The sequence below is a fragment of the Saccostrea cucullata genome, unplaced genomic scaffold (genome assembly GCF_032062105.1).
Source record: "Saccostrea cucullata isolate Sc308-1 unplaced genomic scaffold, CSIRO_AGI_Scuc_v1 ctg230, whole genome shotgun sequence".
NCBI classification, from domain to species: Eukaryota; Metazoa; Mollusca; class Bivalvia; order Ostreida; family Ostreidae; genus Saccostrea; species Saccostrea cuccullata.
The window spans coordinates 209,495-225,761 of NW_026925128.1; the positions used below are offsets into that span (position 1 = coordinate 209,495).

The 16,267-nt window shown below is 32.3% G+C and overlaps 1 protein-coding gene across 1 annotated transcript; it reads right to left on the minus strand.

Moving 5' to 3' along the window:
- Positions 1 to 1,644: 1,644 nt before the first annotated feature.
- LOC134268120 (uncharacterized) lies at positions 1,645 to 4,540 on the minus strand. The gene has a single exon (XM_062750324.1). The coding sequence runs from the start codon at positions 4,489 to 4,491 to the stop codon at positions 2,029 to 2,031; it is 2,463 nt and encodes an 820-aa protein (XP_062606308.1). The 5' UTR covers positions 4,492 to 4,540; the 3' UTR covers positions 1,645 to 2,028.
- Between the last annotated feature and the right edge of the window lie 11,727 nt (positions 4,541 to 16,267).

The window sequence follows — 16,267 nt, forward strand, 5'->3', positions numbered from 1 at the left end:
TTTTTTCTTTGTTCCTCAGCTCTGCTGCTGGGTATGTAGTAATCAAAGTAAGCATGCTATGTGTATAGTTATGATGAACAATGGTGCCTTTTAAACATTGTGAATTTCATGGCCTCTGGTTCAAAACAATTCGTGGAAAGTTGTTGCATGATACTCTGGTAACCTATATGGCCCATCAGCCACTTGTTTATCTACTTAGGTCATGCTATCTCGGGGTTCGAAATCAAGACCATCATCAGCAATCTCTTTCACTCCAAAGCTAACTGATATAGAACCAGTAGATATAGGCAGTAAAATTAAAAGGAGACAGAAAGAAAACCTCCGATACTTTATACTGAGCAAGAAATTAAAGCAGAGGTAGAATAAGTCGAAAGATAATTTTAAAAATACAGATAGCGTTTGCAGAGGGGAAGGGAAAGTCAACAAGAAAGATTTGTCAAAGTTAAATCATACTTCTGTTCATATCCTTTCAATGTGGAGGTTTACCCTTACCTTCCACCCTTTTCCTTTTCAAGTTTACGCTTTAATTGCTTGAAATAACCCGACTTGTATTGTTAATTATAGCATTCATATTGACAGTATGCCGAGAATTAATAGGTAGAGTGGAGGGGTATTTCATTAGTCCATAATACAACTTACGAAATGTCCTAGAAATAATTTAATCTAAGATTGTTGTGTAAAACAGCTCTGACAATCTAAGGAACTTTCCTAATATCAACAGAGACATTTTTTTTGTCTGAGCACACGTTTGTAAAACAGTTCCCAGTCCCCCTCTTTCATTTATAGCTATAGCCAACTTATCTGTGAAATATGATTGCTGGTGTCCATTGGGTATACAATATGATTTGATAATTCTGGAAATTCATTTTCATGCAAGAATTTATTGTGGGAAAAGGGTGGTTTTCAGACAAAAAAAAAAAACGGTTTTCTGAACTCCTCAATGTAGCCAAGTCTTCTTTAAAATGTGGTGGATAATCTATAGATGTTAACTAAGGTTTCTTAATTTTCATTTTAATAGTAGAGGCGAATTGGAGAGAAAAAAAGACCGTCCTTCCAGAATTCATCTTTCATTTCTATTAGTTAGCAAAACTTTTTAAGCAATGACTGATAATGTCCTGTGAGCAGGAAGTTCCTGTAATTTTCTTTTTAATCAAAAAGGCATGTTGGGAGATCTCTGCAGATCTAGTTTAAACTAATTTATACTTCATTAAATTCTTTCTAGTCAGTCTAGTTCAATAACATTAATGCATAATGTACTGGACACAACTTTTATTTGAGTTATGAAACTACGTATTTGTTTTATATACGTATTTTTCGGCCACCATTCCTCGGATTGCCCCAAGGTGAAAAGTTAATCCCAAAACGTACATGATATCACCTATATTGTATTTAAAAAGAGGACTTGGCTACTGCTTGAGTTAAAAATTAATTTGAGGAAGAAAACAGAGTGACAGAAGGACGGGTGAACCAGGATAACAACATTTACATGGTATATATGCTTAAAAACAATGGATTATGGACGGATACATTTTAATACATTTGAACAATCAAATAATGTATTTTTAAAAACTTTATTAGTCTTGATTGAAAAAGTGGATCAAAAGTGCAAGTAGAAATTAAAAAAAAGTCAAAATTGGCCCACAATAAAAAGTCATAATTTATTAAATAAATCAAAACAATTACAAAAAAATGAAAAAAAAAAAAATCAAAATCCTTCACATTAGAGCATCTGTCAAATCATAATTAAAATTCAAAAGTGTCATGAAATAAAAAAAAGATTGCCATCATGATTTAAACACAAACAGTACACTGTACGTGTACCTTCTAAATATATTTTGTTGTAATGTTTCAATATCATTGTCAACTTGAAAACATTATAGAACAGTGTTTTGCAAAGTAACAAACAAAATCATAAGCAGCTGCTAACACAAGAAATGTTTTATATACGTGAAAAAAATCCCAACACCTATATAGAAATAAGGAGTATGCTAGTAGATGAAAATAAGAATAACAGATGAAGGAAAGAGTTCAAGTAAATACTATAACTTTATGTTTACCAAATACGGAGTACATGCGCTCGCTATGTTCTATTAGCACAAGCGGCTTGTAGAATGTTTTGCTCTTGGGTGCGATGATGTGCATCAAAGCGCCCTCTGCGTTCAACTGATGGATGTTATTGCTGTAATATCCACAAACAAAAACATTTCCAGTAGAATCTGTAGAAATCCCGCGCGGCGATCTCAGCGTAACATGAGAATACTGGAAAATTTCGGTTCCATCCAAAGTTATGCAGTACAGGGACCCTTTTTCAACGGCGTCTGAGTAGTAGATGCGATTTTTATCTCCAGAGCACACGTAATAAATCTTATCCCCGGGAACTCTAAGGAAATTTCGATAAACTAAGCGATGATCATCGACCAACTCTGCAACCTCCAGGCCTTGAACACAGGCAACAACTATGAAGCCCTCTAAGTATGCTATTCCAAAGCAGTTCGTTCTGGTGTGGTAAACATGCTTGTCCGGAAGTGGAATTTGGCCGTACTCAATTACTTGAATTTGACAGTCGTTATGCAGAGTGACCGCTATCATATCACTCCCGTCTCTTTCAGGAAGGGGCGTAAGATCCCAAGGGTTCTTTTTGAATGATATAGTGAACGATTCGTCACGATGACCCATTTCGGTATAACCTCGAATTTCTCGACCCGTGTTGTCAACAAGAACCAGTTTGGATTTGTAAGAACAGCCACCTGTAATTTTGCTATGTGAGTATTTGATGACCATGAAATCATGCGTACTCTCTCTTGGTTTACTCTTGTTGACCGACTTTTTGCTACGTAGTTTATTCCAGTCCTCTGATACTACGTTTGGGATGATGGGAGTCGACCGGAAGTCTACAGACCCTAGAGAATCGAGATTAGAAGTCAGATCGTTTTGTTTAAGTTCGTAATTTACTCGTTTAACTTTCGACGCGCGATGTTGAACTTTTTCTTCTAAAATGGCGCACTGTTGCCCAACTTTTCCAAGCTCGTTAATAACTTGTATTCCCGAGGTTGATCCCATTAAGGCATGGAGAAGATCCTTATAATAAGCTACTGTCATTCGCTTTGTTTCAAAGGAGTCCATTTCCGCTTGCAATTCGGATATCTTTTGCCTATGTTTCTCTCTTAATTCTTCTCGTAGATTTTGTTCCAGCGTATCTAAATGACGGTCAATTTCTTCGCGAAATCCTCTAATTGCATCTTCTTCTTTGCTTTTTTCCGCTTCGAGATTTTTTATATTTTCTTTTCTACCTTGTACAATTTCATCTGTCTGAGCATTGATTGATTTCAGCATTTGAGAGAGTATATGAGTTTCCTTTGTATCTTTTAAAGATTTTGCAGCTTCTTCTGTAGTAACCACATCATCACAATTTTTATGAACCGTCTTCTTGCAAACTTCGCAGCAAGTCTCGCGATGATCATGACAAAAGTAGACCAGCTTTTCATTCATATGATTTGGACAAAGTCCTGGAGCATACAACATCATTTTGTCTTTCTGAGCCTCTTCAATTGTTGCTGTTTTATGAATGTCCGAAGATGTTAAACCTCGGTGATAATTGTCGTGTTCTTTGCACAAGGTTTCTGCGCAGTAAGAACACCATGTAACGGCAGTAGATTTCTTCTGTGTTCTCAAACATGGTTTGCAAAGCTTCTGTTTCAGCATTCTTTCAGCCATCAGAGAGGAAATGAAATGATTGGTCGGGAGAGACTTTGCAAACTCTAAAGGGTCTGTAATGGCACGTGCACTTGAGACAGGCGTAGCACAAACTGGACATCGAATCTGAACGGCTTTCCCTTGTGATAAGGAAGTAGCAACATGGCGACCGATGCACGATTCGCAAAAAGTATGTAAGCAGGGCAGACATTTGGGTGAGGTAAGTTCCTTAGCACATACAGGACATTTTGAAACTTCGACCTCATCTGTTCGTAATGAAATCATCGAAGCTCCGATAGCTTCCATATTAATATCCGGGGAAATGGGACGTACTTCGCTTACTTTTGACCTTATAGAAGGTGTCGGTTTCGGAGACTCCATTTTGGTCGGTGTTACCATTGGAATACTAAGATTGTCCGCTGATATCCTCGAATGACTGACATTGTCCGCTGTTTTCCTGGAATGATGACTGATATTGTCCATTGTGTTCCTCGAATGATGGCTGGCATTGTCTGCTGACACCTTAGACAAACTGGCGTTTTCCGCAGTCATTTTTGATCCAGGTTTACTAAGGCCGCTGTGTGCACCATCGTTTGGGACGTTGTCCAGTGTCACCTGTGATCTGTTCAAAGTTCCATGGCTTTTATTGATGTTGGGTTGAGATCCTTGACTTTTATTCAGAGTAACATTAGATCCATGGCCATTATTAAGTGTAGCAACAGACCCCTGACCATAATTTAGGGTTGAGTTAGATCCTTCTTTTCTTTGTACATCCATTTGAGGTAGATGTGCAGACATTTTAAACCAACTTTACGTATTTCATTCTGGCTAATAAATGCCTGCCACTCGAATGATCATTTGATCTAAAAACTCGCATAGCAACTTAAAACATAACTACGGTAGCCCTTCCCAGTCTTTCTTCTAAAAATAAAAAAGACGCTCCGGTGATTTATACTCAAAAGAAAACACAGTCTCTAATAAAATAAATCTTGGTTTTAGTTTATCAATATTTGATTGAGTGATATCAATTAGATTTCGAAAATACTGAAGAATTTATACTTTGTTCATTATTTCACTGTTATTTGTTTGATGGTACATATATTTCGAGCATTTAAAAAAAATTCACTGTACCTTTCGAGCATTTTTAAAAAAAAATGACTGTACCTTTAAGACAAACTTTTAAATGCTTTTTTAATCAAGTGCTTAGATTTTAAAAAATGTCAGAACTTCCTGAAAGTACTATTAGATTTTTGAAATTCTTTGCTTCTATCAACATTTTTAATTGTAATTATATTTATCTAAATCAAACTGATTGCTTAGGTAAATATACTGCTTATTTTATTAAAACCATATTTCTGGTCATTGGTGGAAATAAACTTATACTGGACTAGCACGAATAGTGTTTAAGGAGAAACTATCAATTGCTTATGTAATTATAATTATATAAATTTAATTAAATTGAAACGATATTTACAACTATGCGAACGATAAAAACATTGAAAAGATCACAAAAACAGAAGTAATGATTTACGTAATACATGTATATACGTTCATATATTTTAAGGCGTTTGAAAAGTTCTATCCTTATTAAAGAAGATGAACAAATGTTAAATGTATTAGAGTATCACGAGCTTCCCATGGAGAAAAAAAAGAAAAAGCGTGATTTTTATTTCTACAGAAAGAAAAAGTTGGAAGTTTAAGATTTTTGAATTTACATAATAAAAGAAAAAAAATTCACTATTTACTTATTTTTTGTATTTTTGCAGTGAAGCCATATCCTTGAAGAAAGATGTAGCGTTTGGTCCACAAAAAGAAAAGGATTGCGTCGTTAAAATGATGTACCGTCTGCATATAAATGTTACCAAAATTAAGACAGGTACTTTGTACCTTACATTTAAAATGTCCAAAACAATAAAAGGGGGTTAGGTTTGATTGTCAGATAAGCCAATTCAATGGATGCTCCACGGATTGTTTATGACACAATCACACGTAGGATTTAAATGTTCCTAATATTGTTTATCTGTAATGTTAATCAGGACATCTTAATTAAAGTTTAATTGAATTTATGAAACAGTTGAACATTTAATCTGATTACTTGTATTCACGAAAGATTTTATCTTTTTCAAAGGCAATGATAAAGTACAAAGTGCGAACTTCAATAAATAGACTGTTTTGTTTTTAATGCATTGATGTATGTGATATACATTGAGAAACTAAATGATGACGTACTTACAGTTACATATTTAGGTATAGAAAAGGTATCAAATCAACATTTTGTCGACCTTTGCGTATATTTTGAACCAAGCAATCTCTGCGTGCATGTATACGTGTATCTGACACTCATCTGCAGGTTTCAGCTATGCAACGTGGAAAATAGGGGGTGTCAATTAAGTTTTCTGTAATTCTAGGATGTCAAAGTGAAATTATCTGAACCTTTACCTGAAATGGAAATAAGTTTGACCAAGCGCTTTAATTTGAATGATTTGTAACTAATGAAGGATCGACCATAGCTCTTTGAGCAAACTTTTGTCTAGGCCTTAATTTCTAATATACTGCGACATACCTTATATAGTTCTTACAAAGACAAATCGAGTTGTTGTCGTTTTGCGATTGTACAAGTTATGTGCATATTTGAAAATATGATAATACATTTGGTCAAATCTAATCAAGCAGTACTGCAGCACAAAGTCGGAAAGCAAATTAGTTGTCAAACATCTGACAATCATACCATTGAAATATACAAATCTTAATCTTCCCTTCGCAGCTGCTAGTTGGTGACTCAACTCTAGCTAGATATAGAATTGGAAAAAGGTTTTATTACACATTATATTTTTCACCTTTTAAAATATGTAAAATACAATCTTGAGTTAAATGCTGACTAGACTGACGTTTTTCATACTAATCGTTAGGTCATTATTTACACACTGAATAATCGACGGATTTTTCTGTTATTTCCCGATCATGACAAGGAGCACACGGCTGTGTGAACAGTCGGCAGCGGTTGTTTACTCGTCCATGACACCTGATCCCAACTCTGATTGTTTGCTATGCTTCATTTCAATTTATATTGTTTAATGGACTTTCGTACTTTAATACTGATCCTTATCCCATATATTTCATCTTACCAATAATTGTTTTATTTTCACTTGGAATTTAAAATTGCAATAATTTTAAACTTACTGCATCTCTACATAACTACGGGTTTTTGAAAGCATTTTTTTGGGTAAATCCTTTAGGATGAAACTGAGATTTTGAAACCTTTTTTGCACGCCTATAAGACTCGAACAATCAAATTCCAAAATACAAATTGACTTCAGTCTAAAATATAATGCAGAACATGTATCAAACTTGATTTCAACAAAAAAGCAGTACGTGTTTCTTGCCACAATGCTCACCCGCGTTATATAAAATTGAATATTTAAAAACCTTTTTAAAAATTGATAAGGCACCACCAATCATATCCAAATAAGATGAATTGATTGCTGCTTAAAATTTTGAGTAAGCTTTTACAGGGAAATTGACGTTTTTGACCCAATATGCCCTAGAGTTGAAATGTCAATGCACAGTTTCAACTACTAGTTAACAAGCACTAGCTGTCAGCAAAGATTCAGATAGAACATAATTTTTTGACCATAGTCCATAAAATTTTATGAAACCTTTGTTATTAATTATGACCCTGCACATAGTGCATTGTCAATAAACATCCAATATCGTGTTATTTCAGATTTTGCAAAAAGAGAGAAAGTGATTGCGAATACAGGATATCGCATTATTCCTATTATCTAAGAATTACAAGGATAAATTTCTATTATAGAGTAGTGAAGTCGACAATTACATGAAAATGATTGTCCATCATGCTAACTATTACCTGTCTTCTCACGCATGCTCGAGGATAATTACAAACGGACAATGACGTGTCGTAATCATTAACGAACTTACTGAAATATATTTGCAAGAAAATAATCGGTATCTGTTTTGCTATTATGTAAGAGTCGCTTGTAATTAGTGAAAGGTTTGTATTCTTTATATTAATTGACATTGTTTAAATATTGTTATTTCAATAATCAACGAAGCAGCTTCGTTCACGTCATCTCTCAATATATTCATTCAAATTACAGATGATCTTAATCTAAATTACTCAGTAGCATGTACCAAATTATTTTAACTTTATATATTTAATTGATAGATGCTAGAAAATAATTTTAATGATATATTATCTCATACCTGCAATTTTATTATCCTATATTTCGAACAATTAAGAACGGAGATTAAAAAATATATTGATTTTTATAAAGAAACGTCCTTTATTAATATATTTTTGCTTTGCTCGATTTTAGCCTTTTGCATTGACATATATGTTACATTCTTGTCTTATTTTTATTCGGGAACCAGTCTTCTGAAATACGAACTTAGTTTGGACCTAGTTCGTTTTCGTTATACGTCTATTCAGAGTAAAATAAAGTCTTTGCTTACTATCTTTTCAAATTATGGTCTTCTTTCTGGGTCGCTTCTTCTTAATTGAAAAGAAGGGAAATTAATTTTTTTTCCCAAAGTTTTAATCTCTTTTGTTGACTGTCAATAAGTTATGATCACCATTATTAATCCAAATGAAGTGAAGATGATTGATTCATCTTTGTAAAACTATTAATAACGCCATCGATGTACTAGTTAAAAGACAGACATGAATTTTTATAAATAGAAGAGGGATTACATCCAGAGGGACCGACTGAAATTTACCTTGAGTAATACTTAATAAATAAAAAGAGTATTAAAATGTAATTATTCAAGGTAGGTCTAGGCTTTCAAAAATTAATGCCATATTTTTCATTTGAATACCATAAATACCTTTTATACAAGCTAGAAATTCCATAAAAGACATAACTTTGCACGCTTATTTTCAAACAACATGCCACAGAGTACATACCCGCCAAACTTCGACATCCAAAATTTACATAGAGAAATAGGATTTCATATTTTAATAAATTATACACTAAAACACACCTTTTTTACATCAAACCTAATGAAAATTAAGATATTTCATTCAAATATATATTTTTTTGATTTTCACTTGAAAACACTAACAAATTGAAGTTAAATCTGACAAAGTCCTTCAGAAAAAAGTACATTCTACTTGAATAATTTTCAAATTGTAAACTGCGCACCTGCTATTTCACGTTTTAAATCACTGGAATTATATCTAAGGTTAACAAAAAAATATATTTCATCATAATTGACCACAGAATTTTACAAAACAGTCTTAAGGGATATCAAGTTTTACAACCATTTTTTGTAAAATTTGAAAAAACAAAACATAAAAAGATTATACAATATAAAATTTTTTGTCTGTGTGCTTGTGTCTTAATTGACTTGTAGATCCAACAGGCAACGTGCGAAGTGTTTATTCATTTTTTTTAAAGTATATATATAAAGTGTCCTGTATACACAGTGACATTATAATTAGCAAACGCTTTTTGTATTGTGAACGATCGCCTTAAAAATCATTTCGATAGAAAAAGCGATATCCAGAAATTTAGAAACTGGTGCATTTAAAATTAAACCTGGATCCGGTATATATGGGCTTTTCTTAAATTATATAAAGTGTTGAAATTAAAACTAACAATTCACTTTTGTTTTTTAAAAAAGACTATTTATATTTTTCAAAGAATAGATGTTAAAGTTAAGAAAGGCGTCATTATTTTTTGTATGTGGTACCAATGTCATTTTAAATGGAGGGGATATACAATATGGCATAAAATAAAAAGGAAATATATGGAGATAACAAACATTATTCAAGCAAAAAACTCCATTTATACAATACAAATCTGGAGCGGAGTAAACACAGGCCTTCAAAACATCAGAAGAAGAATTACGTGCCATGGATGAGTGAATATTCCCTGCCGAACGATCACAATCGCGTATTCCCCTTTTCCTGATTGGAATTAAAGGGAAAATCTGCCGTTATTTCAGTGTGTTTATAATATCCTAATAATTAGTATGAAAAACATCAGTCACCATTTGACATAATGATGGATTGTATTTGCTGACAAGGTCATTGTGTTGACCATAGAACTTAAGAAATGATGACTTTTCACGAGACTAAAAGTGTTTATAATCTTGTTTTTTAAACGTGTTTGTCAATAATGAACCATGTTTTAGTAATTGTTCACACATACGTAGATCATATTCTAGCATATCAACAGAGATATATAAACCTCATATGCAGATGATATGGGTATATTGCTGCAATGGTGAGGGAAGTTGACGATTGAAATTTTAAAGTTATCACATTTATCATAAAGCTTTGTTGTTAGAATACCATTAACATCTTTTTTCTAAAAAAAAATATACAAAAATGAAATATTTGTGTCAGATTCTGTTGTATCTTTCATTTCAAGCTCACTAGGATATTTCTTGTTGCAATATGAAAATAAATAGTGTTAATTGAAAATAATGTGCCATCGATATAAATCTAAATGTCGAGTTGAAGGCCACAGAACTTGTTTTCTTCTTCTCATGTATATAAAATATATGCTCTTGAACTTGAAAACAAAAATTGAATCTCTAGTTGTTATTTCTTATATCTGTATAAATCCTTAATCAAATAATTGTTAGTACTCAACAAATAAGAAAATACGTAAATTTTGACATTTCAAATGCTATCTCTGTTAACTAACGGATAAATTTTGCGTTTCATAATATTTTGCAAAAATTACAAAAGGAAATATGCTATTGATAAAGAAGTTATTGAAACAAGGATATCAGCAGCCTCGTTTAGTTGTTCGCAAGTTTCGTGGTGGATACAACAACCTAATCATCAAATACAATCCATCTGACAGACGTTTTCTCGTACAAATTGTTTGGTCGTTATTTACAGACTGGATCTTCGACGGATATTTCCGTTTTGCAATTTTGACAAGGAGCACACGGCGGATATGAATGATCGACGGGGTAATCTAAAATTTCCATGGCACCTGATCCAAACTCGGATAATTTTAAGGGTTCGTTTTTACCCTGCTCCCGATTGGCAGTGTTGTTATGTATTTCTGAGTCTGATTACTGTTCCTCATCTCCATATTACATTTACACAACTTTTGATTTTTTTTTTTTGTTGTATGTAATCAATATCAATACGTCTGTCGGCTGGAGAGACTGGTTGATAAGAGATGCTAAATCCCTCTAGGAATATGATTTTTATTGCTTTAAATGATTTATGATAACTGCTCGTTTGTTTATGTTTTTGTTTGTTTGTTTGTTTGTTTTTGTTTTTTGTTTTGTTTTTTGGTTTCTTTGGCATTGAGCAGTAATAGTTCTTTATAGTAGCAACGTCTGCCGTCACAAGTGTTCTCGGTTACTAAGATCTCATGGAAAATACCTTTGATTTTTAGTTTTACCTAGCGTTTAGCATAGAGACAGTCACTTCCTATGTTAACTCTTAAATTAGATGCAGCACGTTTCAGGCCTTATGTGCTCAAAGCACGAAGAGGACTAAGTACGTGACGAGAATTAAATCACAAAGCGAGTACACCCCCCCCCCCCACTAGACTAACGTCACTGATTACGCTTTACTTTGATGAAAATGGTAAAGATAATCGTGATCTTTATCTGGAAAACAATACAAATTGTACACATAAACGGTCAACTAAAACACTAGAAGTGGTGAGATCAAGGGATTAAGGGGGTAGGCATTCCCTCTCTCAACGAATAAGATGGAATGTATGGAGATAACGAACAGTATTCAAGATCAAAAGTTATTTAACAATACAAATTTGGAGCAGAGCAATCACGGACTTTCAAAACATCAGAGATGGATCAGGTGCCATGTGGGCATAAGCATCCCCTGATGACCGGTCATACCTGCCGTGTGCTGGAAAAATTCGCCGACAATTCAGAGTGTAAATGATGTCATAACAAATAGTATGAAAAACGTTACTGATAAATTGTATTTTCTGACAATATTATTGTAAATGAAATGGTGACTTTAAACGAGGCATAACATTGATTTTATATTTTATTTGTATTGTATTTTAACTAGCATGTTGCATACCAGTTGTTTGATTATAGTTTTTGACTAAAGATGATTCTGTTTACTGGGTCAATATAGATGACCCCTGATCAACATAGATGTCTTACGGTGTGTGTGACGGTCGACAGGGAATGCTTATTCCTTTAAGCCACCTAGTCCAACATCTGGTGTTTTGAGGGTCCGTGCTTTTGTTATGTTTACAAATCTATTTGTAGTTTGTCATATCACCTTTTCACTTCTCAAAAGCGTTTTGATAATTTTTTGTGTACTTGTAAAATGAAGTTTTATATTCAGAAGGTATTTATAATTTGTATAATGCATTAAGTTTACTATACTGATAGGAAAATGAAAGAGAAATGTAGATTTTGCCACTTGCAGCATTTTAATTTGATAAAGACTTCTGATAAATATTTCTGATGTACTTTGACACCTCCTGAACTGGACTCTTAACTTTAAGTCAATACTTAAGAAATTAGTAGTTAATGAATTGCACATTTTCTACCATATTGTAGCAACAAATATAATAGAAGAAATTTAGTAAAAATGTATGCACTTAAGTGAAATTTTAAACTGAAGTTTATTATCATAGGTTTTTTTGAATATCGGACCTGCTTTTATGCATTTTTTTCTTAAATAGTTCGAATATCTCTGTATTATATAGTGACAACTTCATTCATGCACTGCGTGGTCTGTATTTGGAGCATCTTATGCCATATCGTATGTTCTCCGTGATGTAGAGAAATAATTCAATTTAAGGTCAGGTTTAGTCTCTCATTATCGCCTAGAATTCCTACTTTAATGAATGTTATAATTAAATGGTGATATTTCTGTACGATTCTTTTCACCTTTTCACCTGTTTCCAAGTAAAGACGAGGATGTTTTTGATTCATTTTATATGACATGGTCTTCACTTCACATTGATCTAAAAAAAATCAAGACCAATTTTATTTCCGTGAATAATGTTGTCTAACTATTGAAATTCACAAACTGAATACCCGGTATTATGCTAAACTGAATGATGAACATATAATTGAAATCGCCTGTTTCTGAAACTATGTCTTTTTACAGATATACCCATATGGGGGATCAAACTTGTTTTTCTTCCACTCCGTTTGATCAGTATATTTTTGAGAATTGATTTTAGGACTCTGATCAAACGTGTCTAATTCTAATTATGCTCTACGAGGAATATTTGTTTAATTGATTCGGCAAAGTAATCAAGCTTCGTATGGATATGTCTTAAATTATTTTTAAGATCCAAAATAGAATCATATTTTTAAACAAATAGCATCTTCAAAGCCGATACAAGAACGTTTGTCTTTTTTAATAGCCAGATATACTTGTTCGGCTTAATTAACCACAAGACAATGTAAGTTGTACAATTTTTATAATAAAATCATAAGAAATATAAACTGCATTTGAAAAGAAGATCTTTGCGAGGCATAGTATACATTACTTTTGAAAAATATTTTAAAGGTAAATTTTGTCTTCTTTCAAAAATCAATTTTATGACAATTCTATTAATCTTAATTTAAGAAAGTAATTTGTTTTGGTATTATTAAATGAAGCTTGAAAAAATGTGTTTCCCTTGTATTCAATTTTCATACCAAGGTTTATTATTTTTTTTTTAGCAAAATATTTTTTTAAATAAAAATGTAATTTCCGAAAGAAAAAGGTTTGGAAACATCTATTCATATTTGCGTTTGATTAAAAAAATATATTAGGACAAAAATTGTTATTTTCCTCAAAAATTGATTTCTTGTTTTTAATATACTTTAGTTTTCTTGCGATGGAAATATTCTTTCTGTAAAACTTACTTGAACTTGCTTTATTATCATTTCTATTCATAATGGATTACATGAATTTAACATACGAGATTATCATTATAGCACCCTTTTACAGTCAAAAAGCCCACAAATGCAGCTCATATATTACTTAAACAGAAAGTGGATTTTGTATAAATTGCATTTTTTGCTTTGTTACGATTTCTGAAATTGATCTATAACTAAAGCTCAATTCATTGTTTAAATAAATGGATCTTGACATGTTTCTATTCTTTATCTTGATAGTGTTAAAATTTTTCAAATTATATCGTTTTTTTTTTAAATATTAAAGCTAAAATCTTCATCTGCTGTCCAACAATTCACATTTATTTGACATATTTATCATACTCATACTTAAATAGTATGCAATGTTGAGTTTTAAACATAACAATTCAGTAAAAAGTGATGAAACCAAAATGATATTTCCGAAATGATTGCCCAACTATGGTTCTTCAATTAGACTTAAAGTCATCAGAATCACTCCTCAGCGTTAGATAAAAGAATTAGTAGCCTTAAAAGCCCCGGAATAAGACGCTTTTTTCCGGACAGCAGTTTGGACCGTTACCGCTAATTATACTCTATTAACGGAGCTTTTACATTGATTTGAGCAAATTAATGACAAGAAGGACGAGAGTATGGGATATTGTTGGAAGTTAATAGGTTTGCTGAATATCTCGGCATCCGTCGTTCACCTCTAATTCTAATCACTGTGGAAATTGGCAAAGCAATAATGTTTTCTTTAAAGGGTATTCTGAGATGCTTTGGCATTTATTTTAGATCGACAGCATGTGGTTCCTCAATTATCTGAAAAAGTACAAATGTAATATATATATAGAGAGAGAGAGAGAGAAGGAGAGAGTTATTATTTTATTATATTTATTGAAACCACAAATACAAATCTGGGGACAGAACAATTATAAGGAAATATGAATTTCTAATGAATGTTAGAAAAATTAATAACGATTTCTCATTAACAAAATTAGCTAGCTTTCGTTATATGTGTTGAATTGGGATGTATACATACGAAACGCGTCAATCTTATAAGCCTCAAATAATCTGAGAGAGCTCTCTTCTAGAAATATAATATATAGATTTGCTTACAGAATCAAATCTCCGACGATATCTGAAGAATTACACTGAACACCATTATGGATAATTACAAAGTTCCTCCAACCACCTGAGTAACACATGCACAGCGGATAATATTTCGGAAAAACTACCGCTCAAAAAGTCGTAAATTGCAGGAAGACTAAAGATACTTCAAAACTATCATTTGTGAATCATTAAATCAAATACCTCTTGTCTTGATTTAAAAGAAAATATTAAACCGGATAAAAAGCCATGAAGATAATTGCTCAGAATATCTTTTGAGGAAGTATAACAAATTACAAAAAATATAGAGAATATTTCATCGTTGCAGGAAAATCCAAGCTGACAGCGTACATGTAGTTCTTACATTCTAGAGCTGAAGTTATTGTATTCCATGATGTATATATCAAATCTGTATTTATTTTTACGAGATTACTCCAGGAAACCATTTAGGTGCTATAATGGGTATAAATAGGAATAATTTAACAGAGTAAGTTACTACTACATATAAAATCTTCATTAATTTCTAAAACCAAACCTCTTCAACAAGACTGTTGAAAAGAATTTAATTTTTAGAGCAAGATTCAAATTATCAAATTTAAGAACGTACGGTTTATTGTGTCCTATAAATTCAATGTTCTGAAAAAATTTGAAATTGGCTTTGCCTTTAATATAAATTGAAAAGAGGTATGTATATGGTGAATCATTAAAGAATATGGCATGAAGGAGAACCATTTCGGAAATATGATGTCATAACTTTGGTACATTTGCAAATTTTATGCAGAAAAGCCTAAAATGACTCGTTTCTGTGGTTATTTTCCTATAGAAAACAGTGTGCACGGCCGTCGCCCACTTCAGTTTTTTTATATATTGCGTAAAATGCTTTGAAAAATCACATATCTCAAAATCTTTTTGGCCGATGCATGTGCAGTGTTTTCTAAACGACAATTCCATTGAAAATTAATGTCTTCTGCAACTTTTTAAGAAAATACAGGACAATACACAAGTTCATGACGTGACAGTTAGCATTTGGGAAGTCAATATTGGAAAAATGATTTGCATGTTTTTACTGCGTGGAATTTCAATGATGTAGAAAGGATTTATTATAATTTCTTACATCACTGCCATATTTTAGAGAAAAAAACAGGGCCAGATTTGTATTAAAACCGTACCTTGTTTTTTTTTTTTTTCCAAAAGGACCAATGTAGAGTTTCAATACACATCTGACCCTTTATTTTTCTAAAATATGGAAGTGATATTAGAAATTAAAATTTATTTTTTTCTGAATCATAGGAATTCCATGCAGTAAGAATTTACAAATCGCTTTATCATAATTACCACCTAAATGCTAATTGTGACGTCATATACTTATTTCAATTTCCCAAACTTTCTGAAAAGTAGCAGAAAATCAACAATTTTCAGTGGAATTCGAATAATATTGGGAATATACATCACTCATGAGAAACATTAAGAAATGTGATGTTTTGTTAAAGGATTTTATACAACATAACAGAAAATTGAAGTGGACGACGGCTGTGGCCACTTTTTTTTCTTCAGGGAAAAAACCCTAAAATGAGTAAAAAGGACCAAGCTAATGACGTCAATTTCCCCAAATGGTTCTACTTTGTGTCATATATAT